Below are 27,576 nucleotides of genomic sequence, written 5' to 3'. Positions count from 1 at the left end.
TTACATTGTATGTATATACCACTTTTTGTTTATCTATTCATCTGTTAAAGACAGAATGGACATGTTTTCTTGATTTCCTTTTTGGATGTTTCATTACTGGTGTATGGAAACACAACTGATTTTTATGTGGTCTTGTCTTCCATAACTTTGCCAAATCAGTTTATTAGCTCTAGTGGCTTTCTCTTGGATTCTTTGGGATTTTTCTCAATGTAAGATTATGTCATCTGTGAATGGAGATAGTTTTAATTCTTCCTTTCCAATTTGAATGGCATGTATGTATTTTTGTATGTATATATTTCCCAATTGCTCTGGCTAGAACTTCCAGTTCAGTGAGTTGAATATCAGTGGTAAAAGCAGACATTGCTGTCTTGTTTCTGATCTTACCAGAAAGTTTTCTGTCTTTTACCATTGAGTATAATGTTACCTGTGGAATTTTAATATATGCCCTTAATTATATTGAGGAATTTCCCTCCTATTTTTTTTTTAATCAAGAAATGATGCTACTGTAAGTACATGGAACCTTGAATAAGGCATGAGATTTTGTAGGTTTTGTCTAGTGTGATGCCCTCATAAATCCCAGAGTGACTTGAACAGTGAAAAAAGAAGTATTTGCAAAGTCCCCTTGGGGGAATGGCCAGAAAGAGGGAAAATTCAACTTCCCCATTTGGAGAATTCCTAATATTCTTGCAAGCAGTGGGGACAACGAAATCAGTAGGCTGAGCTCTCAATCTTGGGATTTGCTCAAATGAAATTGATCCCTGCAAAGGATAGGCTGTGCCTACTTAAAATTAGGCCTAAGAGTCACCCCCACAGAACCTCTTTTGTTGCTCAGATGTGGCCTATCTCTCTTTGCCACCATGGCCAGCAAACTCACTACCCTCCACCTCTCTCTCTGAGTATAAACCTCCCTGGCAACATGGAACAGAAATCCTAGAATGAACTGGGACTCAGCATCAAAGAATTGAGAAAACCTTCTCAACCAAAAGGGGGAAGAGAAATGAGATAAAAGAAAATGTCAGTGGCTGAGAGATTTCAAACAAAGTCGAGAGGTTATCCTGACGCGTTATATAAATATCCCCTTTTTAGTTTATGGTGTATTAGAGAGGTTAGAGGAAAATGCCTGAAACTGTGGAGGTGTGTTCCAGTAGCCATGTTTCTTGAAGATGATTGTATAATGCTATAGCTTTTACAATGTGACTGTGTGATTGTAAAAATCTTGTGTCTGAAGCTCCTTTTATCTATGGTATAGACAGATGAGTAAACTATATGGATTAACTCTAAATAAATAATAGAGGGAACAAATGTTAAAATAAATTGAGTAGATTGAAATACTAGTGATCAATGAAAGGGAATGGTAAGGGGTATAAAATAAAAAATAGGGGAACAAAGGTTAAAATATATTGGGTAGATGGAAATACTAGCAGTCGCTGAGAGGGAGGGGTAAGGGGTATGGTATGTATGAATTTTCTCTTTTTTCTTTTATTTCTTTTTTTGGAATAATGTAAATGTTCTAAGAAATGAACATGGTGATGAATATACAACTATATGATGATATTGTGAGTCACTGATTATATGCCAAGAATGGAATGTTCATATGTGTCATGGTTAGGTCCATGTGTCAACTTGGCCAAGTGGTGGTACCTGTTTGTCTGGTTGGACAAGTGCTGGCCTGTCTGCTGCAATGAGGACATTTCATAGAATTAAATTATGATCATGTCAACTACATCCACAGCTGATTGCATTTGTAATCAGCCAAAGAGGAGTGTCTTCTGCAATGAGTAATGCTTAATCTGATCACTGGAAGCCTTTTAAGGAGGATTCAGAAGAGACAGGCTCTTCCTGTTTCAGCTGGTGAGCCTCTCCTGTGGAGTTCGTCCAGACCTTCCATCGGAATCGTTGGCTTCACAGTCTGCCCTGCGGATTTTGGACTCTGTGTTCCCATGGTCACGTGAGACACTTTCATAAATTTTATATTTGTGAGGGTCCCCTGTTGATTCTGTTTCTCTAGAGAACCCTAACTAATACAATATGTTAAGAACGTTTCTGTTTGTATGTTATGTTTTGTCAATTAAAAAAAGAAAATCTCAACTAGGCTCCTTGCAGCCTGTCTTATGGGCAAGTTATTCACCATCTCTAAGCTCAAGCCTCTTTATCCATAGAACAGGGATAAAAGGATTACTGTCCACAGGGTAAATATACAGGGGGAAAAAGTTGGGAATATGTCTGTCATATGGACTATATGGATTATTATATGGAATATGTATTTTACATTTTGACACTGTATTACTTTAGGAAGAACATAATTGCTTTTAGCTAAATAAATAAAGCTCTGTGTGTTCCTATAGAAAGGCCTAGAAGGATGCACACTACAGAGTTAACAGTGGTTACATTTGCTGCAGTGGCATGGGAATGGTGGCATTAGAGGTGATAAGAAAACTTTCATTTATTGCTTTATACACTTGTGTGATATTTGAATATTTCAACAATCATGTATCTGTTATTGCATTTTAATTATAAATAACGGCTGGCTATGGTGGCTCAACAGGCAGAGTTCTCGCCTGCCATGGTGGAGACCTGGGTTCGATTCCTGGTGCCTGCCCATGTAAAAAAATAAATAAATAAAAATTAATTAATTACAAAAAATCAAGGAGGAAAATTAAATAAATGTAATTAGCAGAAACAAAAAAAAGATATACTGTTATGTATAAAAACAAGTTTCATGGGCAGGCCATGGTGGCTCAGTAGGCAGAGTTATCACTTGTCATGCTGGACACCTGGGTTCGATTCTCGGTGACTGCCCATGTAAAAAAAAAAACCAATTGAAAAACAAATTGCAGAATGTTCCAAAAAATGATCATGGTGATGACTATACTACTACTACTATGTGATGATATTGTGAGCCATTGATTGTACACCATACACAGAATGTTTGTATGTTAGGAATGTTCATGTTTGTATGTTGTTTTGGTTTGAAAAAACAGAATAAATTAAATTTAAAAACTTTGAAAAATAAAAAAGGAGATAAAATGCAAAACAAACAAACAACAACAACAAGAAATGAGTTGCAGAGCAGCATGAATAATATGACCCAACTTCTATTTTTAAAACATTTATGTACTAACATTAAATCTGGTGGGTTATATTGAGAAAACTGGTGGGCTAGACCCCAAACACTTAAAGTGATAATCTCTTTCGTTTCCCAGCCTGTGCACTTTCAAGCCCCCAGCCCCCAAAATGTGATAATCTCTGGTGGGCTAGATTAAGTGTTTTTTTTTTGTTTGTTTGTTTTTAATTGATATTTCTTTCAGTCTCCAGTGTTTTGGAACAGCTAGAAGGAAAAACCTGAAATTATGGTATAAACCCATACCAAACTTAATCTGTTCTATAACTACCGTAAAAATGTACTTTGAAAATTATTGCTTTGTGTATATGTGCATATATATGTTATATTTCATAATAAAAAATGCTTAAAAATTTTTTAAAAAATGGAATGGCAATTTACTTTAAATTGAAGCTTTAATGTGGCCACGGCTTATTTTTAAACACAAATTAAATAATTCAGAAATAAATGAGAATTTGAATGAATAGTGTATAGATTGTACCCATACTCTCCCAGGTTTTCCCTTTTTTGAATTTAATTAAGTACTGAATTCTCCAGAGATTAGAATCTCCAATCCAGTCACCTGAAGAATTCCCAAACCTGAACCCCTTAGCACAGTGGGTCTACAGTATTAACGTTCCAGTCTCCATAGATGTTAATGTATTTTTTTCCAAGGCCACGTGCAACTTTGTTAAATTTGATGTCAGGTTAATGTTGGCCTTATAAAATGAGTTGGGAAGTATTTTCTGCGTTTCTCTCTTCACTACAAAACTGATGTTACTTCCTTAAATTTAGAAGAATTTACCAGTAAAGCTCTGGGCCTGAAGTATTATTGATAGGAAGTTTTTATATTATTTTCTCAATCCAACACTACAAATATTCTGTTGTTTGTTACCGTATGGTTTTTGTTTTGTTGTTGCTGTAGTTGGGTACCTTGCTGTAGTTGGGTACCTTGTGTATGTCATCGATGTGTTCAGACATGGGTGTAAAGTTATACTTTTCTTACTGTTTTTTTTTTGTTGTTGTTTTGCATGGGCAGGCACCAGGAATTGAACCAGGTCTCTGGCATGGCAGGCAAGAATTCTGCCACTGAACCACAGTCATACCACCCTCTTTTTGTGTTTTTAATGCTTGTGGTATCTGTAATCATGTTCCCTTTTACGATCCTGATTTTGTTCATTTGTGTTATCCTGCTGTTTGTTTCTTTAATGTTTTTAGGGACTATTCAATTTTTAGTCTTTTTAAGGAATCAGGATTTTTAAATTTCAGTTTATTCTGTTTTCTGTTTCATTGATTTCTTCTCTTATTTTTATTATTCTTAATTTGCTCCTCTTTTTCTAGCTTATTATAGTCAAACCTTAGGACATTATTTTTCGATCTTTTTTCCTACTATATGCCTTGAGTGTGTTAAATTGCTTTCTATTCATTGCATCCCACAAGTTTTTAAATGTGACATCATGTTCAATTCAAAGTATTTAATTTCCATTGTAATTACTTCTTTGATTTTTGGGTGTTTTAAAGGTGTTTCTAATTTCCAAACATTTGAAAAATTTCTGGTTTTCTTTCTGTTGTTGTTTTCCAGTTTAATTTCACTGTAGCTAGAGAACACATTTTTATGATTTCAGTTCTGTGAATTTTCTTGAGATTTGCTTTGTGGCTCATTAACAGTCATTTTTGGTAAATATTTTGCATGTGCTTAAAAATTGTGTATTCTGGGGTGTAGAGATCATTCAGTGGTAGAATTTTCACCTGCTGTGCTGGAGACCTGGATTCGATTTCCAGTCCATGTACTCCCCCCCAAAACACAAACAAACAAAAATTCATCAAATGGTACTGCAATAACAGGATACTCACGTGGAAAAATAATGAAAAATGATCCTGCCATACAAACATGCAATAAAAACAAACAAGCAAAACCTGTATGTTTTGCAATTGTAGAGTATGATATTCTGTACATGTCAAGTAAGTCTGTTGGTTAATTCTTTTATTCAAATCTTTATATCCTTGCTGCCTTTATTTTCGTGTACTTATTCTATCAATTACTGGGAAATCTGTTAGAATTGTAGATTTACATATTTTTTCCTTGCAGATCTCGCTATTTTGTTTAATTTGAAAGTGTGCTGTTACTCAGGTTTTTACACATTTAAGATTTTTGTATCTTAGAGCTGGATTGATTCTTTATCATCATGAAATTCCCTAATGATATTTCTTCCTTAAAAATTAGTTTGTTCTAATATTAATTTCACCACACCAGATCTTTTGATTAGTTTTCTTGATAAATCTTGTTTACTTACAACTTAAGTGTGTGCTTGTATTGTATTGACAGTGTATCCCCTATAAATAGTATATAGTTTTGGCCTTTTTTATTTAGATCAGTTTTCAATATGCATGTTTTAACTGGGGGTGTTCAGTCCACTTGTAGTTAATGTTATTAGTGATGTAGTTTTGTTTGTCTATTATGTTGCTATTTGTTTTATGTTAATTCCATCTGTTCTTTGTCCTTTTATTTCTCTTTTCCACTTAGTTTTTTCCCCTTCTTTTCCCCTTTCTATTAGCTTCTGAGTTATATACATTCTTACATGGTTTTTTTGGTGGTTGGTTTTTGTGTGTGTGTTTTTTAATAGTGTATACTGTAGAGATTTCAGTACACATACTTATCAGAGTCTATTTTGTTAGTACATTTAACACTTCTAGAATAATGTAAAAATCTAATAATAGTTTAACCTCATTTATCTTCCTGCCCTTTGTGGTATTGGGTGTGCATTTTGTTATATATTTTATGTGTACACATGTATGCCATTATTATTGTTGTATTTAGAGTTAACATTATATCATATTCATCCACATACAACATTTTGTTCCTTTCTACAGTTCCATATTTCTTTTTTGTTTCCTGAAGTACCTGCTTTTAAAATGTTCTTAGAGTGCTGGCCTTCTAGCCATTAATTCCCTTGGATTTTGTTAGTTTGAAAATACTTTATTTTGCCTGTTTTTTTTTAAAATGTAATTTTATTGCAGTATATTCACACAGCATTGAAACCATCTGAGGTATGCAATCACTGGTTCGTTGTCATCACATGGTTGTACATTCAGCCCCATGATCAAATTTAGTACATTTTCATTACTTCAGAAAAAAATTAAATAAAAAAGAAAACTCTAAGCCTCCCATACTCCTTATACCCCCATATTATTTACCGGTAGTCTTGGTGTGGTACATTTGTTACTGTTGATAAAAGAATATTAAATATTAGCTAACTAAAAAGTCCATAGTTTGCAATGGGTTACATTTTCCTCCACTTATCCGTCTATTATTAATTCCTTATAATAGAGTCATACATTTGCTCTAGTTCAGGAAAGAACTTTTTTATACTTGTACAAGTTAATCACAGACATTGTCCACCACAAGATTTGCTATGTTATACATTCCCATGTTTTAACCTCCAACTTTCCTTCTTGTCACATACATCACTCTAAACTTCCCCTTTCCACCAGCTTTATTTTAGTTACAATGTGCATGGAATATCTTTTTCCATCCTTTCACTTTGAACCTGTTTACGTCTTTGAGTGTAAGATGCATCTCTTATAAACAACATTATAAGATTAATGGAGCTTAATCCATTAACATTCAATATTATTACTGTAAAGGCAGTTCATGATTCAACCATTTTATCCCCTGGGTTTTATTTGTCAGATCAATTTTTTCCTCTCTTTATTCTTTTAATTTACCCTTACTAATATTCTGCTATTCTGTACCCTCCTCTACACCTCTCTCTCCTGTCTTTTCTTTTCATTTGGCAGACTTCCTTTACTAGTTCTTCTAGGGCTGATCTCTTATTAATGAATTCTATCATGTTCTGTTTATTTGTGAATATTTCAAACTCACCCTCATATTTTGAAGGGCAGCTTTGCTTAGTAGGGAATTCTTGGCTTGCAATTGTTTTCTTCAGTGTCTTAAATATATCATATCACTGCCTTCTCTCTTCCATGGTGTCTGATGAGAATTCAGCACTTAGTCTTATTTGGTTCTCCTTGAATATGGTGAGTCAATTTTCTATTGCTGCTTTCAAAATTTTCTCCTCTTCAGCATTTGACAGTCTGATTACTATGTTTGTCAGGGTAGGTCTATTCCTACATTCCAATGTATTCCAAGCACAACAAGATTTATTGTGCTTGGAATACATTGGACTTCTTAGAATTGTATTTCTAAACTACCTTTTAGAAACATTAGAAAATTTTAGCTATTATTTCTTTGAATATACTTCGGGCCCTTTCCCTTCTTTTCTCCTTCTGGGACACCCAGATATGTATATTTGTGTGCTTTGGGTTGTCAATCATTTCCCTGAGACCCTGCTCAAATTTTTCCATTTTTTTTCCATTTGTTCTTTTGTCTGTTCAAATTCAGTTGATCTGTCTTCTAGCTTGACTCTTTCTTCTACCTCTTTTAATCTGTTCTGTGTCTCCATTATATTTAAATTTCATCTACAATGTCTTTTATTTCCATAATATCTGTTACTTTTCTATATTCTTTGAATTCTTTCCTTTTTTCTTTGGGCATGGGCAGGCTCTGGGAATTGGACCCAGGTCTCCAGCATGGCAGGCAAGAATTCTGCCGCTGAGCCACCATTGCACCACCCTGAAATTCTTCTTTATGTTCCTCTAGTGTTATCTTAATATCCTTTATCTCTTTATACACATTTCCCTTCATTTTTTTGAATTGATTCAGGAGATTTGTTTGCACATCTTTGACTAGTTGTTTCAGATCCTGTATCTCTGACTTTTGATCTGTTCCTTCAGCTAGGCATTTCTTCTAATTTTAAATATGCTGTCTGAATTTTTTTGCTGATATCTAGTCATCTGGTTATCTTGATGGGTCTAATCTGAAGGTTAATTTCTCTCTCTTATCTAGGATTAGTTGTTGCCTGGGTTTGTATTAAGGCACAGCTTTGACAATTGTGTTGTCCATAGTTCTCAGCCAAAACAGGGCCGGGTACCCATGCAGGGGGTGTAGACCAGCTCCAGTGGTCCTGCAATAGCTTCTGGAGAGACTCTGAAAAGCCCTGCAGCCTGGTACTTTCCAGTCTGCCCAGAAGATGGTGATGTTTGGGAACTTAATTATTCTCAGAAACCATTTACCTCCTGAATCCCAGCAGCATCTGACTGGGCCTGGCTGAAACTGATGGTTTCCTGTGCACTCACATCTCTAGCCAAGATCTAGCTCAATGTGGGCGGGCCGCGGTGGCTCAGCGGGCAAAGTGCTTGCCTGCTATGCCGGAGGACCTCGGTTCGATTCCCGGCCCCAGCCCATGTAACAAAAACGGAGAAACAGAATACAAGAAAATGTTTAAAAATGTTTCCCTTTCTTCCTTCCTTCTATCCTTCCTTCCTTCTCTCTGTCTTTCCTTTAAAAAAAAAAAAGATCTAGCTCAATGTGAGGCTGTGTCTCCCACTGTACTTTCAGCAAAGGATTCCCCCAGTTGCCCCAGTCTGCAGCTGCCCCCCTGGCGAGGACTGGGTCTCAAGCCCCTGTTTTCCTAAAGGGTGTGGGTTGGACTCCAGGACCCAGGACTGGAATCAATCTCCATCCACATTTTCTCAGACTCTTCATCCTTCACTGACCTTGGCCTTGAAATGTCCTTCCCTGTACTCCAGATCTCCAAATAGCTGATTTGGGTAGTTTCTGCCTGGCTACTTGCTGCCTGTAGGGAAGATTTTTTGATTACCTCCTTGATCCTCCATTTTGAGAATTCCTCATTGCCCTTTTTGATTACCTCCCTGATCCTCCATTTTGAAAACTCCTCAAACCTATCCTGCAGCTCAAGTCCTGCCTTAAGTCCCTGTGGGCTTGGGTCCCATGTCTGGATATAGGTGGGGATCTGTCTCACTGCTGTGAGAGATTTTATAGTCTCTGTCCCTGGTAGGAGTTTGGAAAGATCCTGGCTACTGCCTTTGTGCACTTCCTTAGGCTTGTGTTACTCCCCTCTCCTGAGGGTTGGGATGGAAGTTTCCTACCTGATATTTTTCACTTTCTTCAATTAAGCAGAATTCTGAACAAGTGAGAATTGTTCTTTTATTCACTGAATCTCTGAGGAGAGTTTATCAGTAGCTGTTTACATCGCCATGTTGATGACATCTATTTTGCATTTATTTTTGAATCATATTTTTCATGGCTTTTCATAGATTGGTAGTTAAATTCCTTAATCAATTAAAAATATTATTCCTCTTCTGGCTTCCATAGTTTCTTTTGAAAATTTAGTCTTTAGTACTATCATTATTCTTTTGAAGATAATATGCCTTTTCTTACTCAGGACGCTTTTTTTTTTTTTTTTTTTAATTTTTTTTTTTAGAGAGAGGGAGGAAAGGAAGGAAAGACAGAGAAGGAAGGAAGGGAGGAAGAAAGGGAAACATTTTTAAACATTTTCTTGTTTTATTATATTTTGTTTGTTTGTTTATTTTTTACATGGGCTGGGGCCGGGAATCGAACCGGGGTCCTCCGGCACGGCAGGCAAGCGCTCTTGCCCGCTGAGCCACCGCGGCCCGCCCCTCAGGACGCTTTTTAAGATTTCTTTTTTCTCTTTGGTTTTCTACAGTTTGACTGTGATGTACCTGATAATGGTTTTGGTTTATTTTGCTTTTCATTTATTCTTTTCTAGGTTTGCTGAGCTTGGGAAACTTGTTGATGCTTTTGATCAGCTTATCTATTCAAATATCGTTTCCTTTCAAATCTTTTCTTCTAAGATTCTAATTACACACATGATAGACCCTTTTAACTGTGTCAGATGTGTCTTTTATATTCTCTTCTTTTTTTTTCTGTTCTTCTTCTCATGGGACTTCCAAGTGTATATTTTCTTTTGATCTTTGATTTCAATAATCCTTCTGCTTTGTCTGGTCTCTTGTTGAACATAATGGCTTATTAATTTTCACAGTGTTTTACTGGTCTAGATTTGTCTATTTGGTTCCTTTTCTTTGAGGGGGGGTGCATGGTCCAGGAATCGAACCCGGGTCTCCTGCATGGAAGGCAAGCATTCTACCATTGAACCACCATGCTATTTGATTCTTTTTTAATGTCTTCTGGTTCTTGTTAATTTCTTTATCTCATCAATATTTCTATCTTTTGCTTATTTGTTTTTAATATATAAATTGTACTTATTTTAAATCCTTGTTTGTTAACTCCAATATCTGAATCATCAGTTGATCTATTCCTATATTCTATTTTCCCTTTTTGCATATCCAGTACTTCTTAAATTACTGATGAATATTCATTAATGGTCTATTTAGTTGATAAAATGATACTGAGAGTTTAATAAGTAATAGTAATAATGTGAAAGGGACGCTTTCAAGTTTTTAAAAATTAATTAATTAATTATTTATTGACCAAACCACATACATAAACATTCTTACCATATGATCATTCCATTCTTGTTATATAATCAGTAACTCACAAAATCATGACATAGTTGTGTATTCATCATCATGATCATTTCTTAGAACATTTGCATCAATTCAGAAAAAATGAAAAGAAAAAAAATTCATACGTACCATAGCCTTTACCCCTCCCTTTCATTGATCACTAGCATTTCAATCTACTAAATTTATTTTAACATTTGTTCCCCCATTATTTATTTACTTTTAATCCTTAGTTTTACCCGTTTGTCCATGAGATAGATCAAAGGAGCATCAGACACAAGGTTTTCACAATCGCACAGTCACATAGGGAAAGCTATGTCATTATACAGTCATTTACAAGAAACATGGCTACTGGAGTACAGCTCTACATTTTCAGGCTGTTCCCTCCAGCCAGTCCATTAAACCTTAATTAAAAAAGTGATATCTATTTAATGCATAAGAATAACCTCCAGGATAACCTCTCAACTCTGAAATTTCTCAGCCCATTGACACTTTATTTTGTCTCATTTTGCTTGTTCTAGTTTGGTAGCTGCCAGAATGCAATGTACCCGAAACAGAATGGCTTTTAAAAGGGGGAATTTAATAAGTTGTTAGTTTACAGTTCTAAGACCAAGAAAATGTTCCAATTAAAGCAAGTCTAAAGAAATGTCCAATCTAAGGCATCCCGGGAAAGATACCTTGGTTCAGGAAGGCTGATGAAGTTCAGGGGTTCTCTCCCAAGTGGAAGGGCACATGGTGAACACGGTCAGAGTTTCTCGCATGTGGAAAGGCACATGGTAAACACGGTCAGAGTTCCTCTCTCATCTGGAAAGGCACATGGTGAACATGGTGTCATCTGCTAGCTTCTTCTCCTGGCTTCCTGTTTCATGAAGCTCCCCGGGAGGCATTTTCCTTCTTCATCTCCAAAGGTTGCTGGCTGGTGGACTCTGCTTCTTGTGGCTATGTCGTTCTGCTCTGCTCTTTCTGAATCACTCCCATTCTCCAAAATGTTTCCTCTTTTATAGGACTTCAGAAACAAATCAAGATCCACCCAAATAGGTGAAGATATGCCATCACCTAATCCAGTTTAACAGCCACTCTTGATTAAATCACTCCTCCAGGGAGATGATCTGATTACAGTTTCAAACATGCAGCATTGAATAGGGATTGGAAGAAACGGCTGCCTTTACAAAATGGGATTAGGATTAAAACATGATTTTTCTAGGATACATACATCATTTCAAACCAGCACATTGCTCTTCCCCCTTTTGGTCGAAAAGGATTTCTCAATCCCTTGATGCTGAGTCCCAGCTCATTCTAGGATTTCTGTCCCACGTTGCCAGGAAGGTCCACATACCTGAGTGTCATGTCCCACGTAGAGAGGGGGAGAGCAGTTAGTTTGCTAGTCATGTTGGCTGAAAGAGAGAGGCCTCATCTGAGCAACAAATGAAGTTCTCTTGGGGGTGACTCTTAGGCCTAATTTTTTTTTTCCTTAGGCCTAATTTTAAGTAGGCTTAGCCTATCCTTTGCAGGATTAAGTTTCATATAAACAAACCCCAAGATTGGGGGCTCAGCCTATTGCTTTTGTTGTCCCCACTGCATATGAGAATATCAAGAATTTTCCACTTGGGGAAGTTGAATTTTCCCTTTTTCTCACCACTCCCCCAAGACTTGCAAATACTTTTTTATTCACTGTTCAGAACACTCTGGGTTTTATTGGGGAATCACTCTGGACAAACCTACAAAATCTCATGCCCTACTCAAGGTTCCATGTACTATGGTGTTCTATTAAGCTATCACATAAGTTATATTAGGAAATGCACTAGTCAAAATATACATTTTGTACCAAATAACATTTTATGCCTTAGTCTCACACGTAAGTTAAAGTTTTAAAATATTGATTACCATCTATTTTCAACACCCTGCAGTATTGACATTCTTTTGTTCTTCCTCATGCAAAAATTTTTTTTTTTTTTTTTTTTACATGGGCAGGCACCGGGAATCAAACCCGGCTCCTCGGGCTCGGCAGGCAAGAATTCTTACCTGCTGAGCCATCATGGCCTGCCCCACAAACATTTTTAAATTTGTACATTTAGTCACTATCATTATACACTCTAGGCATTCCTAGATTATACCGTCTCAGTCATTATTGTCTATCTTGCCCTCTGATTTCATTTGTGCCCCCAGCCCTCCTCCCTCTATCATTCTCATATTCAACTTCATTCAGATTTTTAACATTATTATATTGTGGTATTATTCATTTCTGAGTTTTTACAATCAGTCCTGTTGCACAATCTGTATCCCTTCAGCTCCAATTATCCAATATCTACGCTATTTCTATCTCCTGATGGTCTCTGTTACCATCTGAAATTCTCCAAGTTTATTCACTAATGTCAGTTCATATCAGTGAGACCATACAGTATTTGTCCTTTTCTTTCTGGCTGATCTCACTCAGCATAATGTCCTTAAGGTCCATCCATGTTGCTACATACTTCATAACTTTATTCTGTCTTACAGCTGCATAATATTCCATTTTATGTATATACCACAGCTTGTTTAGCCACTCTTCTGTTGATGGACATTTTAGGGGTTTCCATCTCTTCACAATTGTAAATAATACTGCTATAAACATTGGTGTGCAAATGTCCGTTTGTGTCCTTGCACTCAAGTCCTCTGAGTAGATACCTAGCAATGGCATTGCTGGGTCATATGGCAATTCTATATTTAGCTTTCTGAGGAACAGCCAAACTGCCTTCCACAGTGGTTGTACCATTTGACATTTCCACCAACAGTGGATAAGTGTGCCTCTTTCTCCACATCCTCTCCAGCACTTCTCATTTTCTGTTTTATTGATAATGGCCATTCTGGTGGGTGTGAGATGATATCTCATTGTGGTTTTGATTTGCATTTCTCTAATAGCCAGGGAAGTTGAGCATCTCTTCATGTGCCTTTTGGCCATTTGTATTTCCTCTTCTAAGAAGTGTTTGTTCAAGTCTTTTGCCCATTTTATAATTGGGTTGGCTGCCTTTTTGTTGTTGAGTTGGCTGCCTTTTTGTTGTTGAACAATCTCTTTATAAATTCTGGATACTAGACCTTTATCTGATATATTGTTTCTAAATATTGTCTCCCATTGTGTAGGCTGTCTTTTTTACTTTCTTGATGAAGTTCTTTGATGCACAAAAGAGTTTAATTTTGAAAAGTTCCCATTTATTTATTTATTTATTTAATGCTCTTGCTTTGGGTGTAAAGTTTGGAAACCACCTCCTCGTATAAGATTTATAAGATATTTCCCTACATTTTCTTCTAACAGTTTTATGGCCTTAGATCTAATGTTTAGGTCTTTGATCCATTTTGAGTTAATTTTTGTATAGGGTGTGAAATATGGGTGCCTGTTCATTCCTTTGCATGTGGATATCCAGTTCTCTATGCACCATTTATTGAAGAGACTGTTCTGTCCCAGGTGAATTGGCTTGATCAAAATTGTCCATAGATGAGAGAGTCTGTATCTGAACAGTCTATTCAATTCCATTGGTCAGTATATCTATCTTTATGCCAGTACCATGCTGTTTTGACCACTGTAGCTTCATAATGCACCTTGAAGTCAGGTAGCATTCTTTTCTTTTTTCAAAGGATATATTTGGCTATTAGGGGCACACTGCCCTTCCAGATAAATTTGGTTATTGGGTTTTCTATTTCTGAAAAGTAAGTTTTTGGGATTTTAATTCGTATTGCATTTGAATCTGTAAGTCAATTTAGGTAGAATTGACATCTTAACTATATTTGGTGTTCCAATCCATGAACACGGTATGCCCTTCCATCTATTTAGGTCTTCTGTGATTTCTTTTAACAATTTCTTGTAGTTTTCTTTGCATAGGTCTTTTGTCTCTTTAGTTCAATTTATTCCTAAATATTTTATTCTTTTGGTTACAACTATAAATGGAATTCGTTTCTTGATTTCCCCCTCAGATTGTTCATTACTAGTGTATAGAAACACTACAGATTTTTGAGTGTTGATCTTCTAACCTGCCATTCTACTGTACTCATTTATTAGCTCTAGTAGTTTTGCTGTGGATTTTGGGAGGTTTTTGACATATACTATGTATCATCTGCAAACACTGAGAGTTTTACTTCTTCCTTTCCAATTTTGATGCCTTGTATTTCTTTTTCTTGTCTAATTGCTCTGGCTAGAAGTTCCAACTCAGTGTGGAATAACAGTGGTGATAGTGGACATCCTTGTCTTGCTCCTGATCTTAGGGAGAAAGTTTTCAGTTTTTCCCCATTGAGGATAATGGTAGCTGTGGGTTTGTCACATATTCCCTTTATCATTTTGAGGAAGTTCCCTTGTGTTATTATCCTTTGAAGCGTTCACAGGAAAGGATGTTGAATTTTGTCAAATGCCTTTTCTGCATCAATCGAGATGATCATGTGGTTTTCCTGCTTTGATTTTTTGATAATGGTGTAGTACATTAATCGATGTTCTTATGTTGAACCATTCCTGCATACCTGGGATGAATCCTACTGGGTCATGATGTATAATTCTTTTAATGTGTTTCTGGATTCAGTTTGCTAGAATTTTGATGAGGATTTTTACATCTATATTCATTAGAGAGATTGGTCTGTAGTTTTCTTTTTTTGTAATATATTTGCCTGGTTTTGGAATGAGAGTGATGTTGGCTTCATAGAATGGGTTCTCTCCTCTTCAAATTTTGAAGAGTTTGAGTAGGATTGGTATTAATTCTTTCTTGAATGTGTGATAGAATTCACATGTGAAGCTATCTGGTCCTGAACTTTTCTTTTGGGGGAGCTTCTTAATGACTGATTTAATTTCTTTACTTGTGATTGTTTTTTTTTGAGGTCGTCTATTTCTTCTCGAGTCAAAGTTGGCTGTTCATGCCTTTCTAGAAAGTTGTCCATTTCATCTACATTGTTGTATTTATTAGCATAAACTTGTTCATAGTATCCTGTCATTACTTCCTTTATTTCTGTGGGGTCAGTGGTTATGTCTCCTCTTCCATTTCTAATCTTATTTATTTGCATCCTCTCTGTTCTTCTTTTTGTCAGTCTTGCTAAGGGTTCATCAATCTTATTGATTTTCTTATAGAACCAGTTTCTGGTTTTGTTGATTTTCTGAATTGTTTTCATGTTCTCAGTTTCATTTATTTCTCCTCTAATCTTCATTATTTCTTTCCTTTTTGCTTGCCTTGGGGTTAGTTTGCTATTCTTTCTCTACTTCTTCCAAGTGGACAGTTAATTCCTCGATTTTTGCCCTTTCTCCTTTTTTGATATAGGCATTTAGGGCAATAAATTTTCCTCTTAGCACTGCCTTTGCTGCATCCCATAAATTTTGATATGTTGTGTTTTCATTTTCATTTGGCTCAAGATATTTACTGATTTCTCTTGTAATTTCTTCTTTAACCCACTGGTTGTTTAAGAGTGTGTTGTTGATATGGAATAAAAATAAATAATAGGGAGAACAAATGTTAAAATAAATTTAGTTTCAAATGCTAGTGATCATTTCAAACTAATGATCCATCCTTGCATACCTGGGATGCAATCCTACTGGGTCATGATGTATAATGATCATGGAGTAAGGGAGGAGTAAGGGGTATGGTGTGTATGGTTTTTTTTTTCTGTTTTCATTTTATTTTTCTGTTGTCTTTTTGTTTCTTTTTCTGAATTGATGCAAATGTTCTAAGAAATGATCATGATGATGAATATGCAACTATGTGATGATATTGTGAATTACTGATTATATATGTAGAATGAAATGATCACATATTGGGAATGTTTGTGTTTCTTTCCTGTAATTTTTTTTAATTAATAAAAAAATTTTTTAAAAATAAGTGATGGGGGAACAAATGTTAAATTGGGAAGAGGGAATTACTAGTGGTCAGTGAGAGGGAGGGATAAGGGATATGGTATGCATGAGTTTTTTCTTTTTTCTTTTTATTTCTTTTTCTGGAGTGATATAAATGTTCTGAGAAATGATCTTGGTGATGGATACACAACTATGATGATATTGTGAGCCATTGATTGCACAGCACACCAAGCATGGAATGTTCATACATTAAGAATGTCTGTATTTGTATGTTGATCGGTTTTACTAAAAAAAATTAAAAAAAAAAAGAGTGTGTTGTTGGGCCTCCATATATTTGTGAATTTTCTGGCCTTCTGCCTATTACTGATTTCCAACTTCATTCCTTTATGATCCGAGAAAGTGTTTTGTATGATTTCAATCTTTTTAAATGTATTGAGGCTTTCTTTGTGACCCAGCATATGATCCATGAGCACTTGAGGAAAAGGTGTATCCTGCTGTTGTGGGGTGTAATGTTCTATAAATGTCTGTTAAGTCTAGCTCATTTATTATATTATTCACATTCTCTGTGTCTTTATTGATCCTCTGTCTAGATGTTCTGTCCATTAATGAGAGTGGGGAATTGAAGTCTCCAACCATTATGGTAGATGTGTCTATTTTTCTTTTCAGCATTTTCAGTGTTTGCCTCATGTAATTTGGAGCATTCTGGCTCGGTGCATAAGTATTTATGATTGTTATGCCTTCTTGTTGAGTTGTTCCTTTTATTAATACATAGTGTCCTTCTTTGTCTCTTTTAACTGTTTTGCATTTGAAGTCTAATTTGTTGGGTATTTTTACAGCTACTCCTGCTCTTTTTGATTGTTATTTGCATGAAATATCTTTTCCCAACCTTTCCCTTTTAACTATGTTTACCCTTGGGGCTAAGATGCATTGTCTGTAGACAGTATATAGGTGGGTCCTGCTTTTTAATCCATTCTGCCAGTCTATGTCTTTTGATTGAGGAGTTTGATCCATTAACATTTAGTGTTTTTACTGTATGGGCAGTACTCCCTTCTACCATTTTACCTCTTAGATTTTATACGTCATATCTAATTTTTCTTCTTTTTACCTTTACTGGTAGTCTTCATTTCTACACTCTTCTCCACACCTCTCTCTCCCATCTTTTCCTATCTGTCTCTATGCTCCCTTTAGTATTTCTTGCAGAACTGGTCTCTTAGTAACAAATTCTCTCAGTGATTTTTTCTCTGAAAATGTTTTAATATCCCCCTCATTTTTGAAGGACAATTTTGCTAGATATAGAATTCATGGTTGGCAGTTTTTCTTTTCTAGTAACTTAAATATATCATCCCAATGTCTTCTCACCTCCATGGTTTCTGCTGAAAAATCTGTGCATAGGCTTTTTGGGCTTCCCTTGTATGTGCTGGATTGCTTTTTTATTGCTGCTTTCAAGATTCTCCGTCTTTGACCTGTGACATTCTGATTAGTAAGTGTCTTGTAGTATGTCTATTTGGATCTGTTCTCTTTGGGGTATACTGCACTTCTTGGATCTGTACTTTTAAGTCTTTCATAAGAGTTGGGAGATTTTCAGTGATAATTTCCTCCATTTGTTTTTCTCCTTTTCCTTTCTCTTCTCCTTTTGGGATACTCACCAACGTGTATATTTGTGCACTTCATGTTGTCATTCAAGTCCCTGAGTCCCTCCTCATATTTTTCCATTCTTTTCCCTATGTTTTCTTTTGCTTGTCAGATTTCAGATGTTGCATCCTCCAGTTCACTAATCCTATCAACTGCCTCTTAAAATCTAACTTTTTAGTTTTCCATTGTTTTTTTTTCATCTCTTCCACTGTGCCTTTCATTCCCATAAGTTCCATGATTTGTTTTTTCAGACTTTCGATTTCTTCTTTCTGTTCATTCCTTGCTTTCTTAATATCCTCCCTCGGTTCATGGATTGATTTTTGATGAGGTTTTCCGTGTTTGTTCGAACATTCTGAATCAATTGTTTCAACTCCTATATTTCATTTGAATTGTTGGTTTGTTTCTTTGAGTGGGCCATATCTTCAGTTTTCCTAGTGTGATTCATTATTTTTTACTGGCATCTAAGTATTTAATTACCTTAATTAGTTTATTCTGGAGATTGTTATCACTTTTTTTTTACCTAGAATTTTCTTCCTGGATGACTGTGTTGTCTCTCTGTTCTTTGACATTCAGTTCAGCTTATTTTAGACCTTTAGCTTAGGTTTTGTTTAACAGATCAGAGTTTTTCAGTTCTTGTTTTCTTGTTTCTTGCCCTGCCTGTATGGTACCTTCCTCCCCACCCCCACCCCACCCCCAGCTTAGTAGGGTCTACTTAGGTATTATAGACCCCAGCCAGATTTTCCCAGACCAAACTGGCCTTCTCTTAGAATGAAAGAGTCACTGGCATCAGTTTTCCCTTGGAGTGAGACCCAGCAGATTGAAAAGCTTTCCTATGAAGCCTCTGGACTCTGTGTTTTTCCTGTCCTGCCCTGTATGTGGCACTTGTCTGCCTGCGGATCCCTTGATCCAGTACCTTTAGCTTCAGCAGACTCTCCCTGCTGTGGTGTGGTTGAGACAGAGAAGTTGTAGCCTAGCTTTAATCGCTTCACTTTTTTCCAGACCCTGGGATCTGAATTCCTTGATGGAGGGAATTCACCTGACCTGGACCCCACCCCTCTCCCAGGGAAGGCACAGGCTCCAGAGAAACACTCAAACAAGCTTGTTTCTGCCTATGTCTGGGGCCCTTGGATCCTGAGAAGCCTTGCAGTTGTGTCTAAAGAGTGGTCAAGCCCTAGAAGCACAGCCACAAAAAAGAAAAAGAAAATTCCTTTTCAGAGCTGGACCCCTGTTCCTCAGGTATGCCAATCAAGAGCTTAAGTTGGTACGTTGCTGTGTGTATCTCCAGGTCCTATGTGCTCCATCCTTTCTTTTAGGGCCCAGACCTTTTCAAATTCAAAAACCTCTGTTTGTTTGTTTTTTTTCCTCTTATTTTTGCCCTCTGCACTGGGGCAAAAACCAGCAATCTCTGCTTTTACTCAAGGTTCAGCTGACCTGGGGGCCTATTTTTAGTAGTCAGAATTTGTGAATTAATTCCACAATTGAAGCTTAGTTGCCCTCAGCCCCTGCAGCTGATAAAGTCTCTTTCCTTCCCTCTCTGGGAAGCAGCCTGTGGGGGAGGGGCATCAGCTGTGGTGGCTTTAGGGACTCACCATTCTGGGTGGCCTTGCAGCCAGTCCACCTTGTTCAGACTGGGGTATGTTATGTGTCTGGTCAGTGATGTGGCCCCAGCAGTAGTTCTGTACTATTCCTGGCTATTTACTAGCTACTCTGGAGGATGAACTAAATTGCATACCTCGCTATGTCACCATCTTGACCCTCTTTCCCTTGCTTTCAGGTTTTAAGAAAGAAATCCTTTGCTTATTACTTTGATTTTCATTTGTTTACTTGAATATGTATACTCCTTAGGGAGTTTCATGAATGCCTAGGAGTATAGAAAGCCATGAGATAATTGATAAAACGGTGCCAATTCCTGGATGGTCAATTTAACATGAAATTACTAATATTTTGTTTAATCATTGAGGGACTTTGTGCACAGACAGGAATGCTCACTGCTCTATAGAATTTGTGTAATACTCAATTTATTAAATTACTCTAATTTTTAAAAAACAGAAAAATTTTCTTGAACATTTAAACATTAAGCATAAATTCAGTTTTTCCCCTTAAACAGTTTAGATTTCCATTACTGTTTTAGTACAATTTATTTATTTAGACACATCTTGAGAAGAATACAAAATACCCACAATATAACAAACTTTATTACTACGCTTACAGTCAAAACCTGTTCTAAAACATCAGTGATGTGGACTTCACTCATTTCTGCACTTATTTCTGTACTTTTTTTTATTCCTTCCTATTACTGTTATGCTTATTTTAACATCTTCCTAAGGTTTTGATAATATTTTATTTGTTTTCAGTTTTACTAAGATGCATTGCCCACTAACCCTAAAAGTCTTCTCAAATAAGAAAAGATTAGAGGAGCTGGTTTATTAGTCAACTGTTTTTTGGTCAGGATTAGGGACCTGATTGCACAATCCCACATCATTGAAAATTAGTATAACTAATGTATATCCAAACTTAAAATGCGTGTCACCTTTGAGGAAGTATACTTGCAGGAATTTCTCTTTCAGAATTTGTATGTGGGTGTTCTAGTTTGCTAGCTGCTGGAATGCAATATAACAGAACCAATGGCTTTTAAAAGGGGGAGTTTTTAATAAGTTGCAAGTTAACAGACTGTGGAAATGTTCCAATTAAAGAAAGTTTATAGAAATGTCCAATCTAAGCCATCCAGGGAAAGATACCTTGATTCAAGAAGGCTGATGAAGTTCAGGGTTTCTCTCTCAAGTGGAAAGGCATATGGCAAACATAGTCAGAGCTCCTCTCTCATCTGGAAAGGCACATGGTGAACACAATCAGGGTTTCTCTCTTGGCTGGAAGGGTACATGGCCATCATCTGCTAGTTTCCTCTCCAGCTCCCCAGGAGGTGTTTTTCTTCTCCATCTCTAAAAGTCGCTGACTGGTGGACTCTCTGCTTTGTGGTGCTGTGGTGTTATCTCCTCTCTCCAAATCTCCAGTCTTCTCCAAAATGTTTCCTCTTTTATAGGATTCCAGTACAGTAATCAAGACCCGCCTGGCATGGGTGGAGACACGTTTAACACCCACTCTTGAGTGAGTTAAATCTCCATGGAAATAATCTAATTAAAGTTTCCAACATACAGTACTGAATAGGGAATTAGAAGAAACAGTTGCCTTTACAAAATGGGATTAGGATTAAAACATGGCTTTTCTAGAATACATACATCCTTTCCAACCTTTACAGTGGATAAAATGATATATGTACAAGGAGTTTTACTGCAGCATTGTTTGAAATAGTGAGAAACTTGGAAATAATCCATATTATCAGTTTGGTTTAATAAATTAAAGAATATTCATTTAATGGATTACTACATAGCTATTAAAAGAATGATATAATGCTACATGTGCTAGTTTGGATCTTTTCTAGGATGTATTGTTGAGAAAAATACAATGTATACAACAGTATGTATGATATGCTGCAATTTTTATAAAAATAAAATTTTATCTTTGTGTTTGTGTGCATACAAACATATTCTCCAAGTGAGATCAGTTTACCTAAATCTATCATCCTGCAGTCAGAGCTTGAAGTCTCTGCAGTTGAGGATAATGAGTAATTTGTCCATTCTCACTCATACTCCTCAAGTGTTTGTATGAGGTGAACAAAGGGGAAATGATCATTTTGGGAGTGTGGGCATGTGGGATCTCATGTAGCTTCTTTTGTCTCCCCTAGCTCTCCCTTTTCCAAAAGAAGAGTCCAGAGGAAGACTGGTCCTTTCCTGCAAATATTTGAAGCCATGGCTCGGGTGAGGTGTTATTTCATTTGATCAAACAGAGTCATTTTTACCCCTTACATATGAAAACATATGCTTTCCTCATCATGATGTTTTTATGGTTTGTTTAAAAAAAAACAACAATTTTCAGACAACTTTTTCATAAACAGTGTCAAAGTTTTCTTATTCTGGTTCTAAAGGAAGTAGTCTCTAAGAAATTTTTGTCTTGGTGAAAACATGTAGAAAAAAGAACTGGTTCATTGTTAGACAAAAGAAAAAAGTGTTCAGATCTCTATACTCTTCACATACAGTTAGTTGTTACTCAACAAAATGGTTGGATAACAAGTTTCTCTGCAGAGGTCATAATAATTGGAGTAAAAGCCATCAGCAAATTGCTTATGAATTTCATTAGAAATACTGACTTCTTCCCACAAAGAGATTGTAGGTTACATAGCCTAGAAAGGGTCTGACCTAGACAAAATTTAGAACAAGTTCTACCCCGCCCACCACCCCCTGCACTGGTTTAACCAGGGTCCCTTTCAGGGGCCTGACCCCCGTTTCTACTTAAACATTCTGGTGCCCTCTCCAGTTCTCCCTCCTTTTAAATAATGTTTATATACTCCTTTAGTTGCTCTTTGAGCATCTCCTGTCTTAGACATCTGCCTAAAGTCCTGTTGGAACAGAAATGTGTTCTCCAGTTGTTAATAAATCCAATTTGTTTGTACTGTGATTCAGTGCAGTGGGGATGAGTAGGTAGGGACACCTCATAGGGAAAAACCTAATAATCTCCATAGACCTTAGTTTCCCAGTAAGAAAGTATATACCATGGTGTTGTTAGATTTCAGTCTTAGTACATGGCAATATCTCCTGGTTTATAAGGTTTTTCGTTTTGGAGTATGACTGATGATTGATATAAAGCTCTGATACCCTACCATAGTATACTTGAAAGGTAGGTATCAAAATGCCCTTGTGTGAATCTGAATTATTCTCCATCAATTTCATATAGCTCAGGAACAAGGGGAATTTACATTTGGACAATGGGTAGATATAAGTATGATTAGTTTAATGCTGGGAATGTCCTTAAAGATCATCTCTAGCCTAAATGTCTAAAAAACCAAAAGAAAAGTTGTCATTTATATCCATATAATGGAATATTATTCAGTGAAAAAAAGTACTTATGAAAGAATTTGTTGGAACAAGGAATAATTCTTATATAACGGTATGGCATGAGAATAGATCTGAGTCTTTAAAAAAACTTAAATTATATGCAAAATTATTTTTCTATGTTAAAAAAATTTTAAAGTCATTTTACATGTTTATAGGTGACTTATAACTTATAAAAGACTTGTTCTACCATCCTGACCAAAAGAGAGAAAAGAAGTGTAACTAATACAGTATCAGTGGCAGAGAGAGTTCAAATAGAGTTGCGAGGCTACTCAGGAGGTTGCTCTTATGCAAGCTTAGACCTTGCTACCTTTCATAACCTGCCGACCCCCAATAAGGACCATTCCAGCCAATCCTAAAGAACACCTAGGGCAATATATAAGATTCCCCAAGGGTTCCAGGCACTAGAGTAACTTTCCAGAAACCTACAACCTCCAGATGGGTCCCTGATCCAGAAACCTAGCCTAGCCTCTCCAGAACATCAGATAGTTCACTCTCCCTACCCCATATTAGTGTCAGACCCTTCCAATATGAAAAATTTAGAATTGCCATAGCCCAAACACCCCTAAAGAGAGGGATGGAAAGACCAAAAGTAATGGTGGGCTATACAGAGAAGATAGGATTTAACAAAGTGAATATGAATGCTGAATCATTAAATTGATATCTCTTTTAGTCTCCAGTAGTTTAGTCTCCAATATTTTAGAACAGCTAGAAGTAAAAACCTAAAATTGTGGAATTGTAACCCATGTCAAACTCTAGTTCTACAACTAATTGTGGTGCTGTGCTTTGAAATTTATAGATTTTTGGTATGTATGTTACTTTTCACACACAAAAAAGTCTATTGTAATGATAAAAAAATATTTAAGCCCTCTAGCCTCTTATATTCTGGAGCAGCTAGAAGGAAAAATATGAGAGAATCGTATGGTAGCCCATGACAGACTCTGGGATCTGTGCTGTAACTACTTGTTGAAGAGTGCTTTGAAAACTATTGCTTTTTTATTTCTTTGCTTTGTATATATATTATACTATACAATAAAAAAAGTTAAAAAGAAAAAGAAAAAAGAAATTTATTTGATTATTGTCCCATCACCAGTCTCACATGTTATTTGCTTTTATTCCCCATTAGCTTAGTTGTTCATATATTTTTAACCAAATTCTCTAACATCTCTGCCACATGTCAGTAAATGTTCCCATCTGGTGAAAGACATAAGTTCCTTTTGAACATGGCAACATCCCTCCCAAGCCCTTTGTCTCACTGCCCCAATGTAATCTGGTTTCTCTCTAATCCTGCTGCATGGTTTTCCTGAGACCTCCCTTTTGTTTTCCGGGGATTTTCTTTCAGTCTCCTGTGTTTCTTCTCTTGTTTTCAGAATTCAATTTCTTTCTTTTTTTTTTAGTTTACTTCCGTGTTTTGTTCTAGCATATTCTCCAGTTCTTTCCTAAGAAAAGGTGCTTGGGTCCTTTCTTATCTTTGAATCTCTCAACCCTTACAATAGAGTGATAGGTTTGTTATAGAATTCTATGTCAGAATTTATTTTCTCTATTAGAATATTGAGGAATTGTTCTTATTATCTTCTTACTTTCAGTGGTTCTCAGAATTCCATTGCGTCTGATTCCTGATGCCTTTTATATGACCTGCTCTATTTCTCCCTGGAAGCTTTTAATGTCTTATCTTTACCCCTTATTCTGAAATTTTACTCTTAGGTATTTAGGAAGAGAGGAGGGAGGAATGATCTCACATCTATTGATAATTTACTCCATGACAGATAATGTGCTAGGTGTTTTTATGCACTGTTTCTTTTAACTGGGAAACTCCCCTGAGGTGATTTTGTACCTTCCCAGACCTATCTGGATAATGACATGTCTACTGTGCACAGGTAATTTCATCTGAAGGAAACAGAATGACTTGGAAACACATTGATTCAGTTGTGCTCATTTCCTTACAATCCTATACTTGTATCCCAGACTTCAGCCCCACTCTATATTCTCACCGTTTTTCACATCTTCTACCTTCATTTTTTTTCCTCTTCCTTTCACAAAAGCATTTCTTTTTATTAATCAAGTAATGTACATGGTTGTTGTTCCAGGAGTCAGTGATGTTCAGTGATGTATCCATAGACTTCTCTCAGGAAGAGTGGGAATACCTGAATGATGATCAGAGAGATTTATACAGAGATGTAATGTTGGAGAATTACAGTAACCTGGTTTCAATGGGTAAGGATGCCTGTACATAATTCAGATTCTGCCCTCAGAAGGACTGCTTCCTCCAATGTGAAATGCTCAGTTACCTTTCAAGTAACTAGTTGGATTTGTGTTTCCTGTTCCCAGAGGAATATTTTGAATATTGTAGGATCAGTAAGGGGAAGCTGCATTGAGTTATGTGGGACATTTTAGATCCTTTGTTTTTCGTAATCTGCCATGCCTTTTTCTGACTCTTCCTATAATGTGTCTTTATAATGAGGAGATTTGAATTCTGAGACATTGTCAGCATAAATTTGTCTCATTACTTCTTTTGTAAGCAGGGCTTTCCATTTCTAAACCAGATGTGATCTCCTTTTTGGAGCAAGGGAAGGAGTCCTGGTTGGTTGACAGAGAGCTGACAAGAGGCCAGTGGCCAGGTAAGTGAGGCACAACAGGGAATGATCTAGTTGGATAGTGGAGAGATTGTACTTTTGAGATGTTTTCTGGGAGGCTCCCCTCAAAAGCCATAAGTCTTTTATATAAAAGTAAGGACTTTTTAGCATGAGCTTTCAAATGACTTTACCTTTTACCCTTACCTAACATACTTTGGCTGTTCCCTACTTTTATGCTTTTCTTTTCTTTCTAACCCACTGGTGCTTTCCTCTACCTGCTCCAATGATATGTCCCTTTTAAGCGTATTTTGGATCTCTTTCCTTCCCAGCTTCTCATCTCATTTGTACTTAGTCTTGTAAAAGCATCACTTTTTCTGAAATATGTTTTTTCTTACATTGCCAAGAACTTATTTTTTTAACTAGATTTTGTTGAGCATAGCAGTTCATGCATTCATTGCTTAATTCATGTGTTTAACCTGCATTTATAGATTTTTCTAATGTGTGTGAGGTATTTACTGGGTACTACAGAGATTTAAAAAGGAATAAGCAATTTCAGAATTTATGTCTAATAGGAGTACTGAAATACCATAAGAGAAACAGTGAGTTCTGAAGAAAGTGAAGGTGAAGATGTAGAAGAGGAGCTGATCTACATAGACATCATGGTGGAAATTGGGCATAAATCATTGCCTTTAAGTAGAGTGTTGTAAAAAGGTTCTGTGTCCCCATGAGAAATTAGAGATGGCAGAAATAGAGAGATTTGATATGAAAGAGGAAGAATAGGCTAGTGCATTCATTCATTCAGTGTATGTTTATTGAGTACCTATTGCATGCCCAGCACTATTCTCATGCAATAGGTGCTCAATAAACATACACTGCTTATTCTGCAGAGGTTACAGTAGTGAGTAGAATGTGCAAGATATTCCCAATGCTTACCCTCCTCTGGGGGGGAAGAGATAGTAAATAAATGAATATTTAATATATCAGGTAATAGTAAGTGTTCAAAAGAAAAATAGTGAGGGAAAGATGACAGAGGGTGCTGTTAATTTACATTTGAGCAGAGACCTGAAGAAATGTGGCAAGAAGTCATATTGTATGTGGTTACTCAGATGAAGAACATCCCAAAGGAAGCCAAACTTGCAAAAGTCCTGAACTAGGCATGTGCTGGCCATGTTTGAGAACAGCCACTGTGAGAGCAGAGTGAGAGTGAAGAGTTGTAGGGTGAGGGATGAGATCATAGAGGCAGGAGTGTAGAGTGGATCTGTTTATGTACTGCCAGAGGCCACAATAAATTTTTTCCACATGAGACAAGAAGTCCAGGAAGGTTGTGAACAGAGGGGTGAAATTATCCAAATTATGTTTTAAAAGGATCACCCTAGCTATTTTGTAAGGGTGAGGTTGGAAACACATCATTTAGCAGACTTTTGCTGTATAAGTATCTTTGAATCCCTGTATTCTATTCTTTGAAGGTTTATCCTAGGAGTGGAATTGCCAGGTCATATGATAATTCTGTTTAACATTTTAATGAACTGCCAAACTGTTTCCCACAGCAGCTGCCCCATTTTACAGTCCAACCAACAATGTATGAGGGTTTCACTTTCTGTACATTTTCACCAACACTTATTTTCCATTGTTTTTTAGTAATAGCCATTTTAGAGGGTGTAAAATGGTTTCTCACTGTAGTTTTGATTTGCACTTCTCTAGTGACTAATAATGTTGAGCATCTTTTCATGTTTATATTGGCCATTTGTATATCTTTGAAGAAATGTCTTTCAGAGTCCTTTACCTGCTATTTAACTGGGCCACTTGTCTTTGGTTGTTGAGTTGTAGTAATTCTTTATATTTCTGGATATTACCATTGCTGGATATATGGTTTGAAAATCATATTTTCTCCCATTCTGTGAGTTGTCTTTTCACTCTCTCAACGGTGTTTGTTGATGCCCCAAAGTTTTAATTTTAATGAAGTCCGAATTATCTATTTGTCTTTTGTTGCATTTGCCTTTTGGTGTCATACTTTAAAAACCATTAATAAATTCAAGCTTATGAAGATTTTCCAGTATGTATTCTTCTAAATGTTTTACAGTTTAGCACTTAAATTTGGGTATGTAATCCAATTTCAGTTAATTT

At 36.4% G+C, this 27,576-nt stretch overlaps 1 protein-coding gene across 5 annotated transcripts in view; it reads left to right on the top strand.

Annotated features, from left to right (window-relative positions):
• Positions 1-27,576, top strand: part of ZNF566 (zinc finger protein 566) — a 79,550-nt gene that overhangs the window by 17,422 nt on the left and 34,552 nt on the right. The window contains exons 1-6 of one of the 5 annotated variants that reach the window (XM_077133426.1): positions 1,857-1,948; positions 18,933-19,169; positions 20,974-21,038; positions 21,676-21,748; positions 24,967-25,093; positions 25,399-25,497. The exons of 1 other annotated variant lie outside the window; for it this stretch is intronic. In XM_077133426.1, coding sequence (XP_076989541.1) covers positions 21,740-21,748; positions 24,967-25,093; positions 25,399-25,497 — 235 coding nt within the window. In that variant the 5' untranslated portion in view covers positions 1,857-1,948; positions 18,933-19,169; positions 20,974-21,038; positions 21,676-21,739. 3 more of the 5 variants (XM_077133424.1, XM_077133425.1, XM_077133427.1) reach the window with 3 other exon arrangements.

This window comes from Tamandua tetradactyla, chromosome 16, assembly GCF_023851605.1.
Source record: "Tamandua tetradactyla isolate mTamTet1 chromosome 16, mTamTet1.pri, whole genome shotgun sequence".
NCBI classification, from domain to species: Eukaryota; Metazoa; Chordata; class Mammalia; order Pilosa; family Myrmecophagidae; genus Tamandua; species Tamandua tetradactyla.
This window is presented reverse-complemented; position numbering and strand designations above follow the sequence as displayed.